Source organism: Maniola jurtina, chromosome 15 (genome assembly GCF_905333055.1).
Source record: "Maniola jurtina chromosome 15, ilManJurt1.1, whole genome shotgun sequence".
In the NCBI taxonomy this organism is placed as follows: Eukaryota; Metazoa; Arthropoda; class Insecta; order Lepidoptera; family Nymphalidae; genus Maniola; species Maniola jurtina.
The window spans coordinates 2,098,917-2,125,261 of NC_060043.1; the positions used below are offsets into that span (position 1 = coordinate 2,098,917).

General features: G+C 37.3%; 3 protein-coding genes and 1 long non-coding RNA gene across 6 annotated transcripts; 3 read left to right on the plus strand and 1 right to left on the minus strand.

Annotated features, from left to right (window-relative positions):
* The first annotated feature begins 133 nt into the window (after window positions 1-133).
* LOC123872430 (B-cell receptor-associated protein 31) lies at window positions 134-2,286 on the plus strand. Its single transcript, XM_045916713.1, has one exon. The coding sequence runs from the start codon at window positions 291-293 to the stop codon at window positions 957-959; it is 669 nt and encodes a 222-aa protein (XP_045772669.1). The 5' UTR covers window positions 134-290; the 3' UTR covers window positions 960-2,286.
* Window positions 1,129-23,313, minus strand: LOC123872414 (venom carboxylesterase-6-like). Of its 3 annotated transcripts, none has more exons than XM_045916680.1 (11): window positions 23,021-23,313; window positions 20,201-20,297; window positions 17,481-17,666; window positions 16,987-17,172; window positions 13,392-13,582; window positions 12,708-12,876; window positions 7,425-7,609; window positions 6,827-6,977; window positions 5,435-5,558; window positions 4,433-4,604; window positions 1,129-3,376 (listed from the first exon to the last, which is right to left on the minus strand). In XM_045916680.1, exons 1-11 carry the CDS (start codon window positions 23,246-23,248, stop codon window positions 3,356-3,358), a joined length of 1,710 nt encoding a protein of 569 aa, XP_045772636.1. In that variant the 5' UTR covers window positions 23,249-23,313; the 3' UTR covers window positions 1,129-3,355. The 3 variants fall into 3 exon arrangements, with proteins under 3 accessions (XP_045772636.1, XP_045772634.1, XP_045772635.1); XM_045916678.1 differs by having other exon boundaries at window positions 4,376-4,604; XM_045916679.1 differs by lacking the exon at window positions 1,129-3,376 and having other exon boundaries at window positions 3,845-4,604.
* On the plus strand, window positions 7,842-9,718 carry LOC123872426. The gene is made up of 3 exons (XM_045916703.1): window positions 7,842-8,444; window positions 9,037-9,342; window positions 9,441-9,718. Exons 1-3 carry the CDS (start codon window positions 7,989-7,991, stop codon window positions 9,621-9,623), a joined length of 945 nt encoding a protein of 314 aa, XP_045772659.1. The 5' UTR covers window positions 7,842-7,988; the 3' UTR covers window positions 9,624-9,718.
* Window positions 9,723-10,319, plus strand: LOC123872443. The gene is made up of 2 exons (XR_006797479.1): window positions 9,723-9,798; window positions 10,153-10,319. It is a non-coding gene; the product is annotated as an uncharacterized LOC123872443 (long non-coding RNA).
* Window positions 23,314-26,345: the final 3,032 nt, after the last annotated feature.

Consider the following 26,345-nt stretch of genomic DNA (forward strand, 5'->3'; position numbering starts at 1 on the left):
ATTTGGATGGTACAATCGATCTAACAACCAACCAACACGACCCATGCGATCCATGACCGGACATCTTGGCGTATCCATAATTTCTTCTAGCTTCTTGGTAGATTCCATAGACAAAGTACACGTCATGTCAAATGACATCTTTGACTTTGACTTTGCACTCCGGCCATGGCCCATGAGTCACCGATATTCTCGAAGTTATAGGTGTTGTTTTTCATCAGAAAACATTCAAAAAGCCAAATCATTCTTCTCGGCATCTTAGTTAACGCTCAAGCAGGACCTAATCAACAAAAATGAGTCTCCAGTGGACCATTATTGCGACATTTTTGTACGCGGAAATTGCGTTCGTGCTATTGTTAGCTTTGCCGATCGCAAGCCCTACGAGATGGAATAAGTTCTTCAAATCTAAGTTTCTCGCTTATGTAAGTGCTCAAGCATCGATTTACTTCGTGGTGCTGATCGCTGTGCTGGTATTATGTCTTCTCGACGCTATTCGGGAGATGCAGAAGTATTCAAATATAGAATCGTCCGACCACCAGCATTTGGACGCCGAGATGCAAGGTAGTATGCGTTTATTCCGCGCTCAAAGGAATTTTTACATCTCCGGCATTGCATTGTTCCTTCTCGTTGTCATTCGTCGTCTGATTCAGATGATTTGCGAGCTAGCCAACCTCTACGCTCAATCAGAAGCTAATTTCCGCCAAGCGCAAAGTGCAACGGTCGCCGCGAGATCTTTGCTCGAAAAACAAGGTGCAGGCGACGAGTTTGCAAAGAAGGACCGCAAAGAGTTAGAAAGTAAAATAGAACTTCTGGAAAAAGAGTTGGCTAGAGAAAAGAAGGATAAAGAGGCTGTAAAATCTCAAGCAGAGAGTTTGAACAAAGAATATGATAGACTTGCAGAAGAGCACAGCAAGTTACAGAAGAAGATTACAGTTGCAGCTGGAGATAAGAAGGATGAATGAATGTAGAAATTAAGTAAATACATTTATTTTTTGCTCTTTTCATCATAATAAAATTATAACTAGTGGTGTGCATAAGGGCAGAGTATTGAATTGTAATTTATCTTTAAATCAAAGAAGCTAATAATGATTACTCGTAATTTATCTTAATATTTTCTATTTTTCTATTCTATTTCTGCCTGAATTATAGGAACGAAAAAAATGGCTTGTATTATTTTAATGGAATTTTAAAGTGTAGGCGAGTGCCTTATTGCTTGTATGAAGTGAATGCCACTGATTATTGCATATATCTATTTTTGTAACCTACATCCATTTGTAAGCTTGTCTAATCACATTGTTGATTAAATTTAATTCATATGCTGATGTAACGCTGTGATTCATTGTTGAATTTCACAATAATGTCCTGATGTTGACTCAAAAAGATTTAATTAACATAAATTATCATTTTAACACATTAGTAATCGGATTATCTGGAATTTTTGTTGTCCTAGGTCAGGGGTTGGAAAGTAATTTTGAACATGATCTAAATACTGTTGAAAACTTTTAGTGAGTTCCAGAAACTGCTTATACTGCTTATTTGTTTTATTTAAACTTAAGTTTCAAAAGAAACATTAAAAATACATATAATTGGCTTACTATAGGTGTTAAAATAATAATTTCATTTCTAAATTTGCACTTTTTGGCAAAGCACACAGCACAGCTTTATAATTTTGTAAAGTGTATTAATTAAAAAAAATACTATTGTCAAATAAAAAAATAGTCTAGTATAAAAAGAATTTATAATTCCATGTAAATTAATTTTATAACTTTTCCAAATATGTGGGTACTTATCAATTTTGTAATAAAACAATGAAACTAACACTAAAAACAGATTTTATTGTCTAGATGTGTTTGTTAGTACTATTTTTTTTATAAAAGTCTGAGTTTGTTGTGTTGGTAATGTTTAAGCAATTTATTTAAATGTGTGTGTTTGAGCATACTTATGTAAATTAGTTTATGTATGTTTACTGTGTAGGTACTTCCATAGCTATTTTTAATGCTAATATTTTTATTTATTTGTTTGGAATTGCTTTTGTATTTTCATTTTTTTTATAAATACCTAAATATAGAGAATTACCTGTTAAAATACATAATAGTTTTCTTTTCAGAATGCATTTTTTTCTTGTTTGTTAAAAAAATACAAAAATTTAGCTTTTTTAAATTTTAAACAGTTGCTTTTATTATTCTAAACTACTAATATTATAGTTATTATAGGGGAAGTGTACCTAATTAAGGATAGGTTTTTCATGGAATGAAATGGTATAAAATAAAATATGTACTAACTTATAAATTGATTTTTATTTCACTAATCATAATAATTATACATGCCACAATTCCTTAAAAAAAATACTAAGATTCTGTGACTTGGAAAATAATGAAAATAATCTAACATCTAAACATTTTTAATAGTGTTTTATAGTAAATGGATATTTCTTAGACACCAAATCAATATAAGATTTCACTTGTCACTCTATTTTTGATATGATTATAATAATATTGTAAAATATGAAATTAGGCTTTCTCAAGCCTTCAAAAAATTACGTTGTAAACATGTTCAAATAGATTTACATAAGTAGGTACTTAATAACAAGTATTCACTGAAGTTTTGCATACATAATTAGGTAAAGTTTCAGAATAACATCACACAAGTTATATGTAGATACTTTGTGCTATCTTAGCTAACTAAATCCTAAAGGGTTACAAAATTAACATTCATGTAGATTCAAATTACTAAACTTAATGATATCATCTAAGAAAATAGGCAGGATCAAGTTAGCTCATTGTTGGGTAGACTTCTTGGCATTGCTAAGAGTTGGTACCTACCTACGTACTTGCCTTTAGGCCGGCCGCATATAATAATTTTACTGGTTTGGTCGTAGGTACGCATCTGATGTTCACAGAGTGTGTGTGACAGAATTTTTTTCGACAAATGATTTATTTCTGATAGGTACTCTACTAACCCAACAATGTAACTTTGATTCTGCCAATTTACTAAGTGCCTAGAATCCAGGGCACAAAATAAATGGCGATGTTAATAAATGCAAAAGTGTGTTTGTTTGTTGGTTTGTCCTTCAATCCCCGCAACGGTGCAACGGAACGATGTGGTTTTTTTCATGGATTAGAGAATAGGCAACTTTTTATCTCGCAAAATAAACAGTTCCCACGGGATTTTTAAAAACTAAATCTACGCGAACGAAGTCGCGGGCATCAGATAGTAACCAACAAGTATTTATTGTCCAGAAGGCCTTGATCTTGAACACAAGACATGAAGTTTGGACAGGAAACGTGCCAGGTCCAGCGGCGTGCATCACAGTTCCTTGTCCAATCTGACGTTCCGTTACCGTCGCGCGTCGCTGCGGTCACTGGCGCGTGTGTGTAGCCTTAATAGAAACGGGTGCGGGTATTAGCAGAAGCATCAGAGCGGTGATAGCCCAGTTTAGATGTCGGCCAGTCCGGAGTGCGGGGTTTGATCCATCCAGGCACTTCTAACTTTTCGGAGTTAGGTATGACGGTGTGCGCTTCGAAAAGATAGAGGTGCGTGCCCGAGATCGAACTCCCGACCTACATGCGTATGAGAGCCGACGACGTAACCACTGGGCTATCAAGTATCATTGCTTTTTGAGTATAGGTACATTCGTCCGCGTGATTTTAGTTTTTTCAAAATCACGTAGGAACTCTTTGATTTTTCGGGGTAAAAGTAGCATATTATGTTAATCCAGGGTATAATATTCTATCTCCATTCCGAATTTAAGTCCAATCCGTTCAGTAGTTTTTGCGTGAAAGAGTAACAAGCATACACACAATCTTTCGCCTTTATAATATTAGTGTAATTTAATTAAATTAAATTCATTTAATTAAATAATTAAGTATAATTACTTTGTATGAATTACAATAAAATAATTACGAATAAAATATTTAGGTAACTACCTATTGCAGAGAATTATAAAAATAGACAAATCTAAGCAAAGGTAAAGACAGTTTCCAAGGTCGTCATCGTAGAATATTGTGATACCTACCTACAGATGCTATGTCCCCTAAATATGTTGCCTGTCTCCAAGTAATCAAATAGGTATCACTTACCTTAACAGTGAAGGGAAAGATCATGAGAAAAACCTTGCATATCTGAGTGTTGTCGTTAATGTTCTCAAAAGTGTGTAAAGTATGAACATAGCCAAAACTCTTCTTATTCCGAGAGGAGATCAGTACCTACAGAGTGATGGGCGACGAGGGGTTGAGATGGTGATACCTACTACTCTTCTTCAGCGGCAATCAGTATTATATAAGGACGGGAACTGTAAAATTATCACAATAGATCGACAACGGTAAAGGGTCTGGAAGAGCCCTGCACAGCCTCCAACATCAAGAAAAAGAAGACCTACCTACACTGTTGAATAATTTTGGTACCAAAAAAACTACAATTCATCTCTTATATTCACACGATAGTTTTCATTCTCGTTGAAGCCGAGGCTGTCCCAGAACGCTCTGTTCCCGAAGTCTGCGCTGGTCTTCATCTCCATGCTCTTAGGTCCGGTTATCTCAAGGTAGTCCAGCTCAGCTTGTCCCGGCCGCACTGGTGACCATTCGGGACCGTTTGGGATTCTTGGAACGCTGGAAAAAGGCGGGTAGTTAGTACTGCGACTGAAAATCAGTTTTTGAATAAAGCTAGAGGAACTACAAGGAAGGAGGAGAAGGAGCTACAAAATCAACCGTCCTGTTTCTAAAACATAGGAATTAAGAAAACTGATGAGTTTTGAATGAGTACCTATTGGTTGTAGCACTGATAGCGTAGAGATGATATTCTCCATATATCTATGATATTCTCACGTCGATCCCCAATTCGGAGGTCCGGGGATGGGGTAAGCAAATATTAATTATAAAATATCGCGAGAAAATCTTTAACAAAAATTTGTTTTACGAAAGTTGTCTATTCATTCGTATTTTTACGATTCGTATTTATGGATTTTTGAGTTAAAAATATGGATCATAATTATACGTAAGCGAATTCGAATTGAATACGAGTGAGTGCACAAACGCTCTAAGTTACCTACATGTTTGCCAATTTGTGCAACAAACATCGTGCAAATTAAATAGTGCGGCGAGCAGGAGAGCTCAGTAAATATTGAGGGAGGCCGAGCATATTATTTCAACGTTATTGTTATTCATCACTCATAACGTAAATGACCGCAATTTTGCCCGGCAGGTCGGAAAATTAAACAATAGAACGCTAACCCTATGAATAGATATAGTTACGAGTAATATTATGAGGTATTATATACCGGCCACCCTAGTCTATATTATTAAAAAGGGGCTTTTGAAAGGTTATCAAATAGAACAAAATTCTTATGTAGCTATAGAAAACCTAAGAAGGTTGAATCTCCGGTCCCCCTCAGATAGCAATTAAACAGCAATAATATTAATTAATTGCTTGTTATTGTTACCCTGTATTGGCATAACTGTAGATCATATCTATAAGAGCTTCTCTCATTTGCTGGTCTGCTGGACGGGGCTGGTCTGATGGGAACTGGACCAGCAGCAGTAGAATATCATCCGCGTGGCTCACCCCTGTAAAATGTAATAGGATTAGCTTGTCAAAGTACCTACCTAACAACTGAGTGGATAGCTTGCTTTTTGATGCGCAAGAAAGGGGGGGCAAACCACTGAACTGGACATATTCAAGTAGGTACCTACCTCGTAGGTAGGTAGGTAGGTACGTTGAGAAGAGTTGAGAGTACCTACGTTGAAAGTTGGACTCTTCCAAACCTCCATACCTGTGTATGCGATACAAAATGACAGATGTTTTTTGCGCCGATTTGAAGCGCCCACGGAGCTCACAGAGAACTAAAATTGACACCTGTTGTCTAATGAATAGGTACTGACAAGGTGTTGATAGATGTCTTCAAGATTTAGTTCCGAGTACGCTCACATGACGCTCATTGCTACTAAGTATATCAGCGCCAAAATTCCAAAAATCAAGTTTAAAAATAGGTCAGCAATCGCAAGTCCAGCGTTCTTGTATTGAGTATAAAGGTCAGTGGGATAAACTGAAATAACAAAGATTTTGTCTGTTTATGGAATGGTTTATAGGATGTAACATATTGCTATGAAGGGTTGTCAGGCGCCCGGCTTTAGCCGGAAATGTTTGTTGTTTGGCTCTGGCTTGAAAATACACGCGTACACCGAGCAGTCATGTAAACGTTCGCCGAGTATTTGGTCAAACACATTGGGTCAATGTGGTCTTGGCTCTAGATTATTATTCCTCCTATTCAGGACGTCCAGGGTTCGATGCCGGGCACACACCTCTTACGCTTCGGAGTTATGTGCGTTTAGCATTTAAATATCACTAGGAAAACACCGCGAGGAAACCTGCATTTTCTCCTTAATTTTGCCAAAGGTGTGTGAAGTTTGCCAATCCGCAATGAGGCAGTGTGGCCGACTTGGCCTAACGCCTTCTCATTCTGAGAGGATGTTCTGTGATACTACACAGTAGTGAGCCGGCGATGGGTTGATGATGATGGTGATAACTGATACCTACTCTACGCCATTTTATCAGTCACAGCCATATCGCAATGCATAATATAATATATTATAATGTCTGTCGGTTCAGTACAGGTAATTATAGCCCGTATAGCGCATAACTGAGTAAGCTCCTGCGGTAGTGGGGCGATACGGGAGAGAATATGATACTCGTAGTAGTCCCAAGTTGACGAATCACTGAGCTCTCGCGTCACGTCATCACACCCCTCCCGCACCGCTCCACTACCGCAGGAACCTACTCAGTTATGCATTATATCTGTAGGTACCATTGTAGGTACCTTATATCAAATTCTTACCATAGTCTATGTTGCTTTGGCTCAATAGATCGGACAAGCTGTTTTCCGCGCGGTAGGAGTAGCGGTAGAGGTACGTCGGTTTACCGGATCTTTGAGCATGTATTTGAGCTAGTTTGCCGACACCCACCAGGAATATGCGATCCCCGAGGGCCTGAGAGAATAAAATGTTCACATTTTAACAGTTTTAACTGCAAAACTTAATACCTAAACAAAATACTTTACAAAAACAATAATAATTAAATATCTGCGAAATATGTGCAAACGAAACAAAATAAACGATATAACGAAATAAACTAAGTAGGGTATATTAGTGCAATAATTTCTCGATTCTCGATTTCATTCCCTGTCACCACTAGGTATATCGTATAAAAACAATTTCGACCATCAAGAGGAGTTTAATTGTACCTACTTTGAATAAATGATTTTGACTTTGACTTTGATTCAATTTTTATTATTTTAAGACAGGGGTCAATAAATATAAATGGTCGAAATAGATAGTAAGGTAATTCACTTAGCCACGGCTCTAAAACCATTAAAATTTCAACTTGTATGTTACTTAACGCCAACTTTTTTTCCTCTTAGACTGTCTATTGCTTACTTGAACAAGTCCCGCGAACGTGTCCTGCCCCACAGGTTTACCACCCAAGTATTTCTCCTTAATCTTTTGGGCAACAGTTGCGCGCAAGTAGAGTGGCAAAGTGTCGTTGTACTCGAAAATATTGCTAGCGAGATGTTCCCATCTTGACTCTAGTTCTGGTAGAATGGTTGGGTCTGTTTGGTATGCTGTAAACAATTATGCCAGTGTAGTTACAATATGTCTTGTCAATGACAGCACTGGACGACACCACTGGGGTTTGGTGTCGTTTTCAATTGTTATTAGTAACAACACCATCGTTAACTATGTTTTTTAGGGTTCCCTACCTCAAAAGGAAAAAGGAACCCTTATAGGATCACTATCGTTGTCTTTATGTCTGTCTCCCTGTCGTGTCTGTCAAGAAACCTATACTTAGTGTACTTCCCAATGACCTACGATCATGGTCAGTTCACATTATTCCAGTCCAGTAATCCAGCGAGTTAATCCAGTCCAGTGCTGGACTGGATTATATCGTCCACATTATTCCAGTCATTCAAAAGCTGTTAGATCGGTAACACTATAGTGACAATGCTTTCAAGAAAGGAGTTTAGAAATTGTTTTAAAACTGTTCAATTATTACTGTTAGAAGAAGTAACTGATGTAGTTGAAGAAGAACTAAAAAGAAAAAAGCGGATTTGGGTGAGAAACTGGATAAGCGAAAGAAATGTAAAAGGAGGCTCAACAATGCTTTTGCAACAGCTGAAATCAGAAGATGCCTATGAATATAGATTGGCAATGAGAATGACAGCAGAAAATTTTGAGGAGTTGTTATCATTAATTTCAAACAATATTCAACGTAACGATACATTATTAAGAGATGCCATACCTGCAAAATTAAAACTAGAAGTCACTCTATCCTTTTTATCTACTGGAAATAGTTACAGAAGCCTCAGTCATCTGTTTCGGTTGCCAAAATCATCTATATCGCAAATCATATCAGAAGTTTGTCAAGAAATAAAAAGGGCATTAAAAGATCACATCAAGGTAACTAATTTTCTTTATTATAATTTCCTCATACTTAACACTATTTCACATTTAAGCTTGATTGAAAGCATTCATAATTATATTGGCGTATTCTGTATCTTCACACAATAAATTAAGTGAATCATCAGTGGCTTGGGTGTCTGTAGTAGATGCTGGACTCATTGAAAATGTATTAGAACTTGGACCAGGCGCTTGTAGTATGTGAGAATAACTCGTATTACTAAATCTCAAATCGTTCAGTCTACATTTTGTTACCACTTTTTGTATTTCTTCTTGGCCTAGGATAGCCTGTTCTGTGGAAAGTTTTCTTAATTGCGTTGCAATGTATTTTCCAAAGATATCAAATTCATCTTCCTCTCTTTCTGAGTTGGAGAAGTCATTTTTGATCTCCTTCATGTTTTTGACAATTGCAGATAACTCTGTTACTTCTTCTTTCGTGGTTCCGGTGCAGAAGTTTCCGGTGTAGGAGTTTCCGGTGTAGGAGTTTCTGGTGTAGGAGTTTCTGGTGCAAAAGCGGAGGGATCGTCATCAGCCCGCACTCTAGATTGAGATTCTGTATTTTCCTGAAAATAAAATTATTATTTTATTACAGGTACCAAGTACGCCACTCGAATGGGGACAAATCGAGAAAGGATTTCGGAATAAGTGGAACTTTCCCCTTTGCTACGGAGCGATTGATGGAAAACATATTAAAATTACGGGCTCCAAGGAGTATGGAAGTGTGAATTTTAATTATAAAAAAGATAATAGCATTGTTTTAATGGCACTTGTAGACCACGATTATTGCTTTACCTATATCAACGTAGGAGCAAATGGAAGTGCATCTGATGGTGGTATTTTCAAAAACTGTTCTATCTATAATCAATTGGAAACTAGCGGCTTTATACCAGAAGGAGGGGTAATTGTAGCTGATGCTGCCTTTCCATTAAAAACATACATGATGAAACCATATCCTGGGCCCAATTTAAGTTTTGAAGAAAAAATATTTAATTACAGATTATCACGTGCCAGACGCATTGTCGAAAATGCTTTTGGAATATTAGCAAACCGATTTCGAGTTTTCGAAAAGGCTATTTCGACAAAGATAGATACTGTGGATCACATTGTATTTGCAGCTTGTTCTCTACACAACTGGTTACGAAAAAAGTCGAGCGCTTATCTAACTACTTGTTCTGTTGACCGCGATGATATTGATACCCACAGTTTGATTGAAGGTATGTGGAGAACTGACGTACGCGGTTTAAACAGTATCACACAGCAAGGCAGTAACCATTCATCGAAAAGAACACAGTATACTAATTATTTTGTGAACGAAGGGAAAGTACCGTGGCAAAATAATATGATTTTTTAAAAAGTAGGTAACTGTAAATTTTATAGTCACTGGTTGTAGACGAAAATTCATTTCAATTTATCATTCATTCTAAATAATCTTAGAATTATATAATTTCATTAATAAATTCTGAATAATTTAATTTCTTAACAAACAAACCTGTACTTTTCTTTTCACCATTGCATTTCTTATAAATGAATTGAACTCGGCGAACCATTTTATCTTCGGCTGGTAAACATCACCACTAGCACCAGAAGTGGAGGATTTTTTAATCTTGTCCAGTTCAAGGTAGTATGTAGATCGCATACTTTTTATTTTATTTTTTACATCTTCTACAGTAAAACCTTCTATTTGCATACCCTCACAAATTTTTTGCAGGGCGGATTGGCGCATGCCTTTGTGTTTATAAAATTCTGAAGTGATATCCCACAGACACACATGTTCTCTATACAAAGAAACAAACAGAAGAGTTTGGTTTTCAGTTAATTTCATTGTTAGGAATTAGCTATAGAACTCCACAAAAAACAACAATGCGTGTTCACTGTAATGGTCAGTTCACATTATTCCAGTCCAGTAATCCAGCGAGTTAATCCAGTCCAGTGCTGGACTGGATTATATCGTCCACATTATTCCAGTCATTCAAAAGCTGTTAGATCGGTAACACTATAGTGACAATGCTTTCAAGAAAGGAGTTTAGATATTGTTTTAAAACTGTTCCAGAAGTGGAGGATTTTTTAATCTTGTCCAGTTCAAGGTAGTATGTAGATCGCATACTTTTTATTTTATTTTTTACATCTTCTACAGTAAAACCTTCTATTTGCATACCCTCACAAATTTTTTGCAGGGCGGATTGGCGCATGCCTTTGTGTTTATAAAATTCTGAAGTGATATCCCACAGACACACATGTTCTCTATACAAAGAAACAAACAGAAGAGTTTGGTTTTCAGTTAATTTCATTGTTAGGAATTAGCTATAGAACTCCACAAAAAACAACAATGCGTGTTCACTGTAAAACGTGTAATCAAGCACTGGATTGGCCGTTCACACTATTCCAGTGGCGCTGGAATGGGCGAGCTGGAATGAAAAATAGACCGTCATTCCAGTCACTGGACTGGATTGATCACTGGAATGGGTACATTCCAGTGCAGGTTCACATTGTTCCAGTAGCATGCCAGCACTGGACTGGAATGCTGGACTGGAATGCTACTGGAATAATGTGAACCGACCATAAAACGTGTAATCAAGCACTGGATTGGCCGTTCACACTATTCCAGTGGCGCTGGAATGGGCGAGCTGGAATGAAAAATAGACCGTCATTCCAGTCACTGGACTGGATTGATCACTGGAATGGGTACATTCCAGTGCAGGTTCACATTGTTCCAGTAGCATTCCAGCACTGGACTGGAATGCTGGACTGGAATGCTACTGGAATAATGTGAACCGACCATAAAATTTGGCACGTACTACGTAGCAATGTATAAAGCATAAGTAAACGAAAAATCGTGAATTTGCGGTTCCGTCACAAAAAATAAATTTTGTATCACACTAATATTATAAAGGCGAAAGTTTGTATGTGTGTGTGTGTGTGTGTGTGTGTGTGTGTGTGTGTGTGTATGTTTGTTACTCCTTCACGCAAAAACTACTGGACGGATTTGGCTGAAATTTAGAATGGAGATAGATAATATCCTGGATTAGCACATAGGCTACTTTTTATCCCAGAAAATCAAAGAATTCCCACGGGATTTCAAAAACCTGATTCCACGCGGGCGAAGTCGCGGGCATCGGCTAGTTCCCGATATATGTATTACTAGCCGATGCCCGCGACTTCGCCCGCGTGGATTTAGGTTTTTTGAAATCCCGTGGGAACTCTTTGATTTTCCGGGATAAAAAGTAGCCTATGTGCTAATCCAGGATATTATCTATCTCCATTCCAAATTTCAGCCAAATCCGTCCAGTAGTTTTTGCGTGAAGGAGTAACAAACATACACACACACACATACACACAAACTTTCGCCTTTATAATATTAGTGTGATATTAGTGTGATCCTGGACACAAGCGACCTGGAGTAAGTTATTTTCTTTGATGAACCTCTGATTTTACGAGGTGTATATGATATAATTCGTTCAAGTTCGCACATCAAAATGACTGTCCGGCATTAATTTGCAAATTTTTAAAACTGGTTTTAGATTTCTGTTACGATGGTGCGGAACTCTTCGTATGCGAGTACGACTCGGACTTGACCGGTTTTTTAAAGTAGAACTTCACTAGTCGAGGGTGGTATCTTACATGAGAGAGTACCAACACATCTGAGAACCATCCTTCAAATCAGATTGAAATTGGTTTATACAGTCGGGAGCTACGATGGTACATACTTTATTAATATAGATAAGTAAAAGGACAAATGCATCAAAAGATCTGTATCCACCACCTGCAAGTGTTTTCCCAATAGGTCGCAAGGAGTGCTACTTCTTTCTTAGGGTATCTCTCACAAAATATCTGCTGTTCTATCTGATCTTTTTCTTCCAAAAGCGTTTCCTTCGAAAGAGAGCACTTTCGTATTCTGATTTTTTATTAAAGGGAAAGCTGAAATGAAACGCTTTTGGAAAGAGAAAATCAGGAGGAAATTCCTCTCAATGCAGTTGTGTATAAATAAAATAAAACTGTGAATAGGAAAAATGCGTTAAAGACGTCTTTATATAGATTCACCTGTACCTAAGCTGTTTATCTTATTCTATAACGTTGCCTAGCAGAGATGGCTATCAAAGAGATAACGCTGTCCTTTGAGTCGTTATTTTCTTATTCTTTACAGGTTGTGATGTATAAATAAAAATTTTCTCTATCCCCGTTACAGGGTAAGGTACGGGGGAAGAGAGTACGACTAATAAAATTATCCAGTAATTTAGCGTCGGGGCTGATGTAAGCAAAACTTACACGCAGCAGGATACAGTCCTTCTTCAGACGTCACGGAAGTTATAAGTGGGAGAGGGTGCATAGCGCCAGCTTGGCTTGCGATGTAAGGATACTGAGACAGAAAGGGATCTCTTGTTCCTGGAGCTTCCACTGTTGGCGTGAACGGAGTGAACCAATGGAGTTTCCAATCCTAAAATGCAAGAAAAGATTTAACGGTGCCTGAAATTTGGTTACTATGTCATATTCAACCCGAACCAAACTTTAGTTCTTAACAGGGCTCCCTCCGTCACTCGTTTCATACAATCGTAGTTCCAATTTCATTTGAATATTAAGCAACCAAAGTCCATGAAATTTTGCGGACATATTCTAGAAACTAATATCTGTGTCTATAGTGTTTTAGATTTTTCTAAAAATATGTAGTTTTACAATTACAGGGGCTCAAAGATTTGTATGTGAATTTTTAAGACCGCGTAACTTTGAAACCGAATATATTAACAGAAATTTGGAAAACCACAGACACAGATATTAGTTTCTAAAATATGTGTGCAAAATTTCATGGACTTTGGTTGCTTAATATTCAAATGAAATTGGAACTACGATTGTATGAAACGAGTGACGGAGAGCGCCCTCTTAATGTTTCTTCTCGGTAGAAACAGTAATTGTAGATTCATATTTTGCAGACAGGTTTTTATTCTATTCACTTACAAACATCTCAATTTGCGCGTTGACTATGACTTCCCCGGGTCGGTATTTGAGGCACTCGGCCATTTCACGAGTGGTGGTGGTAGGACAGCCGACAATGGCGGCCAGTGCTTTGGCCTTCTGCGCAGGTTTGACAGCGTACGTCCATGATGAGAACGCTGAACCACTGAATGCTATGCCTCGGTGGAAAGTACCTGGAAAGACGTTATGAAAATACTTTCTTTGTGGGGGTCTGCGTTATAGAGAAAACCTGCAGACAACATCGCAAGTTTTTAGATCCAGCAGTTTGAGTTGTGTACGTTGATATATAATGTAAGCTTGTGTCATAGTAGTACATACGGAAGGTATAAAGATGATGCTATAATAAGGTAAAGAGCGAGACGATGCATTCTACGTCAGTAAAAGAACCCGTCTTATTCATTTTTCTTCTGGGTTTCGCGAAAACAGCTGTTAATTTGTGAAGACTGCAGTACACAAGTAGGAACATAAGTAAGTCGAGCGCATAATATTATAACTAATCTTTAGTGCCTGCCAATGTGTGAGCGTTGTGTATACCTAGTAATTGCTTAGAAGTATTTGTGTTTATATGAAAGTCGGAAAGTCTATGTTGAAGGGTCGTCTTTACTATGTCGGAGTAAAGTGAACCTCTTTACTAAGAAGATAAATTCTTAAAGCAAACTTAGTGATAAGTCAGTAAGTATTATACATTGATAGCTATACACCGGCGTATCTAGTGAACTATGTATTCTTATTGACCTACATACATCTTTACAAAGCATTAAAGTTTTTATTAGCATAGGGAAACTATGACAATGTAATCTCCATATTATATTTGTCTAGAGGTGATGAGACTAGTCTCGCCATATTAATTACTTAAGAGAGGTACCTAGATAAGGAACATTCAGAGTGCGTCGCTCCCTATTTTCCTGTTTACAGGGTGAACGGACTCTCCACTACGGTCTATGCCTAGTGCCTACCTGTAACGCGAGAGTAAATCCTTGGGCACACAAAACGCGGGACGACAATGTGTCTAATGCCGAGATAATAGAGCGTACTTTAACTTAGCTCAGACTTTACTTTAGAGCTAAAGCGGAATAGCGTTATATGATTATATCATTCCTAGTAATCCCTGCAATCATAGACTGGACAGGAACAGGTCATACCCAGTCGATCTAACGTCTGCCTTGAATATACACAGTAGTCCAAAGAGCCACTAAGGCCAACGAATCAACTGTTTTTTTTTCAACGGTTTAAAGATGCCCTAATATTCATCATCATCATGTCAAACGAAAGAATACTATAACTGTACATAGGCTGGGATTTTCATTAGCCACGATCTTGCGCCGCCTGAATCCAGCGGCTCGCTGCGACTTGCTTGATGTCATCTATCCATTTAGTAGGGGGTCAGTCAACTAGAGCTTGTCTATTTTGAAATGTCGCGCTCCACCACCGCAATTTACACATCACTACTACACAAAATTATGTAGTGAGGCGCGTCATTTCAAAATAGACAAGTTCTACTATAATATTAGGTATGTTTTAATAATAATAATTAGGTATTGTAAGTGAAAGGGGCACAAAAACTTGCAGGTAGGTACATATTACGTGTAAAATTTTTAGATTGTTTTGGATTTTCGCTTTGACTTACGGAACACTAATAAGAAAAGCCTAAGACGAATGACATAATCTATGTGACAAATAGGTTTCGACTCGGCAACCAAGGATAAAAACAGCGTTTAAGCTGGTTTAAGGCTGTATCCAGAAGGTCATTCGAAGGCGCAATTTTGGCACGACGAGATACAGAGTGATAATACTTTTTAGTTTTTCAGGGAAATGCACTTATACAAGTATGCACTAATAAAGAGTAAACGCACTAATAAAACATACACAAGCAATTTCACCCACAATACAGGGTGCCTGGTGCACATGCAAAGTGTAGAACCAGATAGATAGAAAACTTTATTGCACACAAAACATGAAGCAATCAAGAAAAAAAAGAAACCAAAAACAATTGTATGCATAGGCGGCCTTATTGCTGAGAGCAATCTCCACCAGGCAACCTTTGGTTAAAAGTAAAACCAGTTCCCTTGGGCGATGTTCCCTTTAGATTTCAACATCGTTATCTATTGGAAAACCGGATCAACAAATTCCTGGAAAGCCTTCCGATAACGCAATGGCCGTTCCTCTGTTGCTGCAAAAGGGGAGGCAGTAATCATTTAACATCATGTGACACACCTGCTGAAATAAATGATCGATTTTTTGAGATACAAGTTAGCCCTTGACTGCCATCTCACTGGTGGTAAGTGATGGTGCAGTCTAAGATGGAAGTGGGCTAACTTGCAATGGGTAATTGGGTATGGCAGTTTATATCAAAGCCCATACCCCTTTGGTTTCTACACGGCATAGTACCTGAACGCTAAATCGCTTGGCGGCACGGCTTTGTCGGTAGGTTGGTAACTAGCCGCGACCGAAGCCTCCCACCAGATCAACCAGGGATTTAGAAATAGTAAAATTCCAAACCCGGGACCTCACATTATAAGTCCACAGCACTTTCCCAGGGAGGTCGTCAAATCGATCTATGTGTCACAGCCAACAACCTTTCCTGGAACTAAATTTCTGGGTACACGGTAGAGGCACGATTTTTGGCACGTGCGATATCTCACGCCTATCTGAATCTACCCTTAGACAGTAACAAGTCTGGATTTTATTCATGTTATGAAACGAATCACGTGGAGTGCTGTTTTCGATCTCGTTAATTTATTTTATTGTCTAGAAAGTTCCAAAAGTCGTTTTTTTCCTTGATCGATTGATTTAATATCTAGTCTATAGATATCTACCTAACCTACCTATCATTCATGTAACTATTGTGCTTTTATGTTGAATACAATTTGCTAAAGCTTCCAATACTACCTATATTATATGTATATGGAAACGTTAAATTTCAATGAAAGCCTTTGATGAAAATGTAACCTTCGATAAAAATGTAACCTTTGGTGGAAATGTAACCTGCGATGAAAGTGAGGCCTTCCATGAAAATGTAACCTTTGATGAAAATGTAATGTAAGCTTCGATTACATAATATGCCATAGTTTATCATTATTACTATAGTTTTTTAGTTCAGTATCGTAGATATTTAAGAGGAATGTGCAACATCCACGTAAACTCAAGAGAGTTTCAGGATGTCAAGTAGAATCATGTAAAACTAGTCTTTGGTTCAAATAAAGAATTAAAAAAAAATGCCGCCTAATCCATACTAATATTATAAATGCGAAAGTGTGCCTGTCTGTCTGCTACCTTTTCACGGCCAACAGTTTAACCGATTCTGACGAAAGCTACTGGAATAGCTTATATCCCAGGGGCGGACATAGGCTACTTTTTATCCCGGAAAACCAAAGAGTTCCCACGGGATTTCTAAAAACCCATCCGCTAAACCGATTTGTATGTTTATACCGAGGTAGCTTGCGTCCCTGTAATTGGCATAGGTAGGCAACTTTTTATTCCGGAAATCAAACAGTTTCCACGGGATCTTTAAAAACCTAAATCCACGCGGACGAAGTCGCGGGCATCCTCTAGTAAATAATAATAATGATTACTGTACCTTTAGAAAGTGGTGTCAGATATTGGTAGTGCACACTAGCACCCCCAGCTGAGCAGCCAGTGAGAGTGACGCTGTGAGGGTTTCCACCAAACATCATGATGTTATCGTGAATCCACTTCAAGGCCAAGGCCTGATCTTTCAGACCAGCGTTGCCGGGTATCACCTCATCTTCCGTGCTCAGGAAACCTGGCGAAGTAGATGTATTTACAGTAGATTCACTTATTTATTAAGAATATTACAACTAAACTTAAAGCTAGGCTTATCTAATTACTATAAAAATCATACCCGCGTGGAATGGTGCCAAGAAACTGGCTGCATTTCCGCGCTGGACAGCCAGGCTGAACCGTTGCGCAAAAAATGAGGCAGCCCTTCTATCGCCAGATGGAGCTTTTAATTGTGGTGAAATGTGAAATAGGTAAGGCATGCATTGCATTGAATAATTCACACCTTAGATGAATTCGGTGGTAATAGTTAGTCCCTTGATCAAATCTTACCTAAAGGTCCCAATCGATAATTCAACGTCACAAAGACCATATCTCTATCCATCAAATGCACAGCACTGTAACCTCCTCCCCCTCCATACATGAAGGCGCCACCATGGATGAAGATAACCACCGGCATTAAGGCGCCAGCATTTGGGTTTGGAGTGTTGACGTTTATGAAGAGACAGTCTTCGCTACCTGGAAAGAGAAATATAAATGTATAGTGTCATCCTTTTCATGGAATGATTTTCAGGGCTGTCACAAGGAACAAGAAACCTGTTTTAGTACCAGTTTATCTACCTACCCTCCTTATTAGAGTTCCGTACTCGAAAGGTGTCAAGGGACACTATTACTAAGCCTCCGCAATCCGTCCGTCTGTCTGTCCGTTCGTCTGTATGTCTGTCGGCCAGCGGGCTGTATCTCATGAACCGTAATAGGTTCTAAGTGAAACTATATGGAAGCTAGCCGATTTCCTTTCATAAAGTGTGTATCTCTATTGCCGCTATAATAACAAATAATAAAAATTTCGTAATGGTAAATTAAAAAAAATTAAAAAGTACACAGTGATATCTTGTACGATGGTACGAAACACTGTGTGCGAGTACGACTCGCACATGACCGGTTTCTACTACACGTACACCATAAACCTGACTTTGCATTTAGGTGTTTTAAGATGAGTTTATTCGTAGCGCGCTCCAAACAAACGCACTTTGGTTCTTATTTGAAAACTATCCAATTAAACTCGATACTTAGATACCTTCTAGAACAAATTATCCCACTTTTCATTTTTTGATGGTTTGCAAATAAGAATTTGGTTGTCAAGACAAACAAGCTCATACTGCGTTCACTGTTAAAAAGTTATGAGATCTCTAGTAGAGCCAAGCCCCTAGCTGAGCTTCGATTTGTGCTGCCCATGGGACCTATCCCAAGTCCAAAGTATATAGCTTTTAAGTGCTCTTGACCTTATCACAGTTTGTAACAATAAATAACAAATAACTCTACTTACAAGCTCTGATTCTACAAACCCTACATCTTGGTAAAAAAGTATAGCTTGGCCGTTTAGAACAAATTATTTGTGTATGCGGTTATGCTAGATATGAATCCTAATGAGAATCAAACTACGTTTGTATCGAGAGCGTTGGGAAGTGCTGTAGGAAAATTCTCAAATTAACACCTCCGGAGGATGCTCCGGTGTCGGAGTGAAAAGTGCGCCAGTGTGTCTTGGGGGACATATTATTTATTATTGCTCTTATCCTGCATGAAAATAGTGCACTATCTAGATTTATCGCCGCGCCGGCGAACTACTAAGATCGCCTCACAGGTCTCCTCTTGGAATGAGAAGGGCTTAGATATTAGTCCACCACGCTGTTTCCTCACAACATTTTCCTTCAGCGTTAAATCAAGTAATACTTAATTGCTTGAAATGCACATGAAGTTAGACGTACGATCATAGAATCGATCCTCCGACCTTCCAAATAGGAATCAGATTATACCTACTTGTAATTTATTAAACGAGATATATTCATGTAGTTTGTAATTTTAAGTAAATAAAAACAAATTGTTTAATCCCCAAACGAGTCCACAGCGCTACAATTTTGGAAACTGTTCAAAATGCTTGGTAATAATATAATGCAACTACAACCATTCACTTTAATTAATGATTTTTAACGGCTGCACTTCTATAAATTAATTTTCAGAGCTTATTTCTAGTACTCGTATAATTATGTTATTTAAATGATATTACTGAATTTTCCTTCGCCGAAACAGGAAAATCTCCTATGCTATTTCGTAACCTAAATTTTAATAAGAACTCATTTTAGACCAGTTCAAAGCCAGAGTGAATTCCAAGTGCATCTATTTTCCAACAATTGTTCCTGCATTGAGTTGAATAGAAATGCAAAGCATTTTAACAGTTTAAACTCAAACGAAGTGTAGATAACCAGATTGTATCACGTGCATTCCTTTGTAAGGGAACTGGTGCAATTTTATACCATTGTAACGTGGTAGAATTTCACATACTAATGATTATCTACTTTTGCCATCAAAATTATGTTTTATTAAATGCTGCCCACGACTTCGTCCGCGAGGATATCAGTTTTTTAAAAATCCTGTTATAGATGATTTTCCGGGACAAAAAGTGCATATCTGAAAAATGTACATATACCAAAAGATGGGCCGTAAAATTCAGACAGACAGACTTTTGCATTTATAATATAAAAATATGGATTGGTTTGAAATACTTACACAAAGGAAATTATTTAATACTTTTCAGTTCTTTTGAACTTTGGAGTCGATTTACTTTTTAGAAAAATAAGTTTTTTCAAGACCAAGTTTTTTAAAACATAATCATTAGGTATCATTTAGGGTCCAACATAATATTATTATACCATAAGAAAAACGATTGGACGCGTAATAAGACAATATCATAGCGAAATTATGATAAAAGTTATGCGTATTATGTAACGTAAAAATCGTTTCTAAGAACGTGTCGTTTTTTAGTATCTACTTAAACCTTACGCAACGACAGTAAAATTAATGTAGGCTTTTTTACGGTTTCCTTCAAGAAAATTCCTATCACTCACGTAACCGAAGCCTTATCTTGTCCCAAAAAAATAAGGAAATCCAAAGGTAATTGAAGGTTGATTGATATTGAGTATTATTATACTCAACATAATGAGGAAAGTTTTTCTAAATGCGTTTCATAGTAGCCCTAAAACTGTGATACATATTACCTGCAATATTCCTTCGGAAGGGGTCATATTGTAGGCAATCAGATAAAGCTCGCGTGGCATCCCACACTCCTGCCCAGGGTTTCACAGGTTGCGGCTCCTAAAACAATACGGATGGATGAAAAATATGAAAAAAATTACAAAAAAAAATCATATCTCCTAAACTAATATCGCTGAATATACATAGCATAGGGGTTTCAATACCCGTTAATATAAGGTATGTATATTATATTTTTGGACATCACTTCCCCAGCGAACTTTATATAAAAATATATTTTATATGTAGCTGTCATGTTGCCAGATGTTGATGGAGTCTGCCAATCCGCATTGGGCCAGCGTGGCAGACTATGGCCTACACCCTTCTCACTCTAAGAGGTCACCTGTTCTCAGTAGTGGGCCGGTCATGGGTTGATCATGGTGTTGAACGTTGCCAAAGTTCATTTACTCTACAAACAAAGGAATATTGCGTAGATCAATAAATAATTGTTCAATATGTATTTAGGGATCCGATTGTCTTTATCAGTCAACTTATGAGTTATGACTGATAAATTATGTAATAGTAACGAGTCAGTCCCTATACTCTTAGATACCCATCATGTAGATACCAAATAGGCATACTTAGATTTACGCGTGTTATTTTCCTTTGCCTAAAACATATTATTATATTACTAGCGACCCATCCCAGCTTCGCACGGGTAGTTTATTACAAAGGGATCTCTAATTATTTAAAAAAATAATAGGTAGGTATATATACCTACCTATAGGCTATAGCCTATGTCACTCAGGAATAGATAATGTAGTTTTCTACTGGTGAAAGAAATTCTACAGGAAAAAGAATTCAAAATCGGTTCAGTAATTCCAGAGATAATTTCCTACAAAAAAAACTTACAAACCTACCTCTATATAATATTAATTATATTAAGTATATAATATAGGTAATATATTAGTTAGGTACTACATTATTATAAGTTTGACTCCATCTCAAGAATTTGGATAAAATGATAATTGGGGTATTATAATATTAAAATTGCGTATCTACCCAATTTGTGAGTTTTAGAGCTTTTACAGAGCTTCTGTTTGCGACTTAGACTTTTAAAACCCCGTAGGATCTCTTTGTTTGAACTCTGTCCCGGGATAAAAAGTAGCCTAGATAATCACTTTCATAAGCCTGCAAAGTGCGAAAGCCTCGTCAAAATTGGATGAGTCTTACCGAAGATTAGGTCGGACAAACAGAGTAGACACACTGAAAAACAATTGAAAAACAAGGCCATAATCCACTACGCCAGCCAAGTGCGGATTGGCAGACTGATATGACAATAGCCTCACGGATTTGAACCTAAGACCTTTCAGATTTCACTATCTTTAACCGTTGAACTATTCAGGCTTTTAGACTCGAACCTACATTTATATTGTTTCTATATTTATATTGAGGTTTCTGTATATATTGAGGTAGGTACATTCAAAACGATCCATTTTACAATACAATGAAGCAACACAGCACTAATTAAATGTAACTAATTAGCCGTAAAGTGTCAGTTCAAACCAAACTGCACTTTATAGCCTTTACTGCAAATTAACATTTCAACAATATAGGGTCATAACACACGATACTTTTAGCATTGGCGAATAGCGATTTGTTATTATCAAATCGGCTTTGTTCTATGACGATCAAATGATCGCTTTGCAAAGTTAAGGAGGCTCTTCTTACGCGCTTCTTCATACAAACGTATTACGCCTATTATTCTATTATTTGTTATAAAGGGCCTAAAATCAAGCCAGATATCGATTTATCTCTTCATTATCTATGCCCTAAAATAATAAATTTTGCCAAATTATATTTATTATGAAAGTTATGAGCGTTGAAAAACCTCTATTTTAGGCCAAATTTTGAGGCATTTTCGTGCGTAAATAACTATATAAAAAACTAGAAAATTGAAAAATCAACAACGTCATGACACACATACGTTACGCAGGTAGAAATCCAATGGAAATCTAGCATTTTTAAACATTGAATTAGATTTTAAAGAAACACCTATAGGTTTAGACACAGACCCTTGCTAAACTACCCACATAATATTATGTTAGGAAGAATCTGTAGCCCAATTTCAATTCTATTTTGGGTATTTTGCAAATAATTTGAATTAAAAAATAACTCTCATGTTTTCAATTTCATGATATTTCCTATATATGAAAAAACTTTGTTTACATTGTACGCATCTACCACGATACAAAACATACCTACCTACAGTAAAATTATGTACATATTAAATGTGTAGTTAGTCCTTAGTTAGTAATACAAAACAAGAACCTCGACGTCCTTGGTATTATTATGTCTTTGAAGATGAAATTCACGTTAATTAGCTACGTTATATATATTATCCTATCTAGGCACGTGTCCCTTTGTTAACAATATACCTACCGTACGCAACGACTTTATCACCAGCTATTATATCTAAGTATCTAATACTAAATGATGCCAGCGACTTCGTCCACGTGGATTTAGGTGATGAAATTGGATAAAATTTTCTTTGGTTTGTTTATCTATGAAAAATTAAAAAAGGCAAAGTATAGGTACATGCCTGTATTTGCAAAATCCGCACCCATTTGAGCGGATTTTGTAAAAAAAGTTATACTTCCATACCTACTAAAATTATTTATATATTATTACTTGTTCACGGCTCAACCGCTTAAACGTTTGCGGCGAAATTTAGTATTGGTAGAAATAGCTTGCATCCTGGGGGCGGATGTAGAAAACTTTTTATTCTGCAAAATCGATAAGTTTCCACGGTATACGGATACTGTGGTGATCTTTACATCACTTACCCTAAACCTATATTTTCCAACCGGAGGTTTGGCATAGGGTATTCCAAGGAAGCTTGCATAATTCCTTCCGTTTGTGGAAACCTTCCATGTGCCCTGCAAAATACCACTGGCTACACGCACTAAGGGATTCGGCCCTTGACTTTTCACTATGCCAATGAGGAATAAAAACAAAAATAGCCTGAAATACGCCATCTTAATATAGTCTGCGCGTGCGCCGGTCATCGGCATCTGACTGTCACTGAGTTAGGATGACATGTTCTGCCAGGTTATATTTAACCACGGTTAGTTGTGTTGTACTTAATACAGAGTTTGAAGGGTTCCGTAACAAAACAAGTAGCCCTTAAAGAGGTCTCCCACTGTGAATTTTTGCAGCGATTCAGTAGCGCGTTCCGTTAACGTGCGTCTGCGTCTCTACTTTTGGACATTAGTCGCTTTGCAATGCGTGGTAGTAGCGATTCAGTAGCTTTTCACCTTCGTCGTAACGGCGGCCGTGGTCATCATGAAGTGACGTTTTCGGGGGCAGATCATGTTATACGCCTCACGAGCATTCGCCACTTCTCCCTGCTAGCTGATAGTCTGGTACAGTCCTGCACGGCACCGCCCACAGCGGATAATTTGGTCGATCCATTGCGTAGGCGACCTTCCTCGCCCTCTGCTACTCTCCACCTCACTAGCGATACAATCGCATAGTATCGATTCAGCATCGCTTTTCGATTTATCAATCTTTTTATGAGTATTATATTATTATGAGTGCATTCAATATGTCTGATTTCCCGGGACAAAAAGTAGACAAGAGCATATTAATATTCTTCCCTGGGATGCAAGCTATCGCTGGATCTTTAGTCAAAATTTATTATTTCGACCATGAAAAGCTAGCAGACAGACAGACATAACTTTCGCATTTATATTACCTACTTAGTAGAGAGAGAGTAAAATTAACAAGAAAAATAATTTTGTTTCGGATAACTGATTTTGATTACCTCATACAGCTAGGAATTAGCTTAGCTTATTGCCTAGATTATATCTCTTCTTCTATTATGACTGATAACTACGGAACCCTAAGCGTGTTTTTTTTTGACACGCACTTGCTCGTAAAGTCTGATCACTAATATTGTGTCGCTACCCGACTTGTGTTTCTTATTTATATTCCTATTTTATTACAAAAACCCTTGCAAAAACCATAAGAATTATATAATAGTACCTAATTAAAATTATATTTAATTATATTTTATACATAAAATTCTATTTAATTCTTACAATTTAAAACATTTATTTGAGAAACACAGTGTTACATAATAAAAAACAGTAAACAAACACTGTAGTATGAAATAAAAGGAAAATAATGATTACTAGAGGATGCCCGCGACTTCGTCCGCGTGGAGTTCGGTTTTTAATTAATTATTTTATTGATTCCATGGGAACTATTTGATTTTCCGGGATAAAAAATTGCCTATGTCCATCCCCGGGATATACCTAAGCTAACTCTGTACCTTTCATCAAAATCGGTTAAACTGTTGAGCCGTGAAAAGGTAGCAGACAGACAGACAGACACACTTTCGCATTTATAATATTAGTATGGATTAAGTGCGCCTGCGGGTGTAGCGTCGCCATGTTAGTGAACAAACTTCATAAAAAACTATGACTAGATTTAGCGTCATTGCACGCACTAGACCAGTTAGTTATTCTTGTTTAACAGGGCTCTCTCCGTCACTCATTTCCACTCGTTTCATACAATCGTAGTTCCAATTTCATTTCAATATTAAGCAACCAAAGTCCATGAAATTTTGCAGACATATTCTAGAAACTAATATCTGTGTCTGTGGTGTTTTAGATTTTTCTAAAAATATGTAGTTTTAAAATTACAGGGGCTCAAAGATTTGTATGAAAATTTTTAAGACCGCGTAACTTTGAAACCAAATATTTTAACAGAAATCTGGAAAACCACAGATATTAGATATTAGTTTCTAGAATATGTCTGCAAAATTTCATGGACTTTGGTTGCTTAATATTCAAATGAAATTGGAACTACGATTGTATGAAACGAGTGACGGAGAGAGCCCTCTTAACATCAGATTTCGATTTTTTCCCGAGGTTGAACCTGTTTTACTCATAGGCAAAAAATGAAAATCTAACACATTAGGTATTGTAATACGTAGACCTAGGACCTAGGTACGTGTAGTAACTATTTTCAAAGCTATAATTGCAATAAATTCATGAAATACAGCCCATTAGTATCATGCGATACAGCCCGCTGAGAGAAAGACACATACATGGACGGACGGAAGGACAGACGGACAGGCAGCGGAGGCTTAGTAATAAGGTCCCGTTGGCACTCTTCGGGCACGGAACCCTAGAAATGATCGTTTGCGGTTTGTAAACCTATATATCCTAATTTCAAATAGATAATCATTGATAGTAACAATTGAACAATCATCGTTAGTATAACAAGTGTAAATTAAAAATTTTCAACACCCCCGACCAGTGAAGGTTACAGTAACTAGAAAAGAGCTGATAACCTTCAAACGGCTGAACCAATTTTCTTGGACTATTCCGCGCCTACGATCCAAAGTATCTGAGTTTTCCAAAACATCATTTTCAAATAAATAATTATGTATATGTGGGCAATGGGCAACTTCCATCTTGACAGATTGACATTTGTCAATTGATACCTTTGACACTTGAATATTATGATCCTAAGGGTTATCTAACCTTCTTTTCTACAAGAAAACTAGAAAAGAGCTAATAACTTTTAAACGGCTGAACCAATTTTTTTGGATTATAGCTAAGAACACTCTCGATCAAGCCACCTTTCAAACAAAAAAAAGTAAATTTAAATCGGTTCATTCGTTTAGGCGCTACGATGCCACAGACAGATACACAGATACACAGATACACAGACACACAGATACACACGTCAAACTTATAACACGCCTCTTTTTGGGTCGGGGGTTAAAAACCGGTTTTATTACCACACCAAACTATGTATGTAATCCTAATTCAATCTAGCGCCTGGGACTGGAGTAGGCGCAAATATTATAGTATCAATATGGCGTTTGTTAAACAATTGTTGATTATTCTCTTAATTTCCATAGTAAGAAGTCAAAGTGCAGCCCAAGGTCCTAAAGTACGTGTGGCCGACGGTATTTTATAGGGGGTCTGGAAAAATTTGACGAAAGGCAGAACCTTTGTAAGATTTTTCGGAGTACCCTACGCGCAACCGCCGATTGGACAATATAGATTTCGAGTAAGTGTCTCCTCACGATCAACGCATCGCTGTAACTTTCAAACGGTTGAACCGATTTTCTTCAATCATAGCTGAGAATAC

Excerpts from the sequence above, each read along its gene's own strand:
- LOC123872430 (XM_045916713.1), top strand. The coding sequence starts at position 291 with ATGAGTCTCCAGTGGACCATTATTGCGACATTTTTGTACGCGGAAATT.
- LOC123872426 (XM_045916703.1), top strand. The coding sequence starts at position 7,989 with ATGCTTTCAAGAAAGGAGTTTAGAAATTGTTTTAAAACTGTTCAATTA. Across the intron at positions 8,445-9,036 it reads CATTAAAAGATCACATCAAG|GTACCAAGTACGCCACTCGA; the intron begins GTAACTAATTTT and ends ATTTTATTACAG. Across the intron at positions 9,343-9,440 it reads GCTTTATACCAGAAGGAGGG|ATTATCACGTGCCAGACGCA; the intron begins GTAATTGTAGCT and ends ATTTAATTACAG.
- LOC123872414 (XM_045916678.1), bottom strand. The coding sequence starts at position 23,248 with ATGCCGATGACCGGCGCACGCGCAGACTATATTAAGATGGCGTATTTC. Across the intron at positions 7,610-12,707 it reads AGGACTGTATCCTGCTGCGT|CATACCAAACAGACCCAACC; the intron begins GTAAGTTTTGCT and ends AATTGTTTACAG. Across the intron at positions 5,559-6,826 it reads CCAAAGCAACATAGACTATG|GGGTGAGCCACGCGGATGAT; the intron begins GTAAGAATTTGA and ends TACATTTTACAG.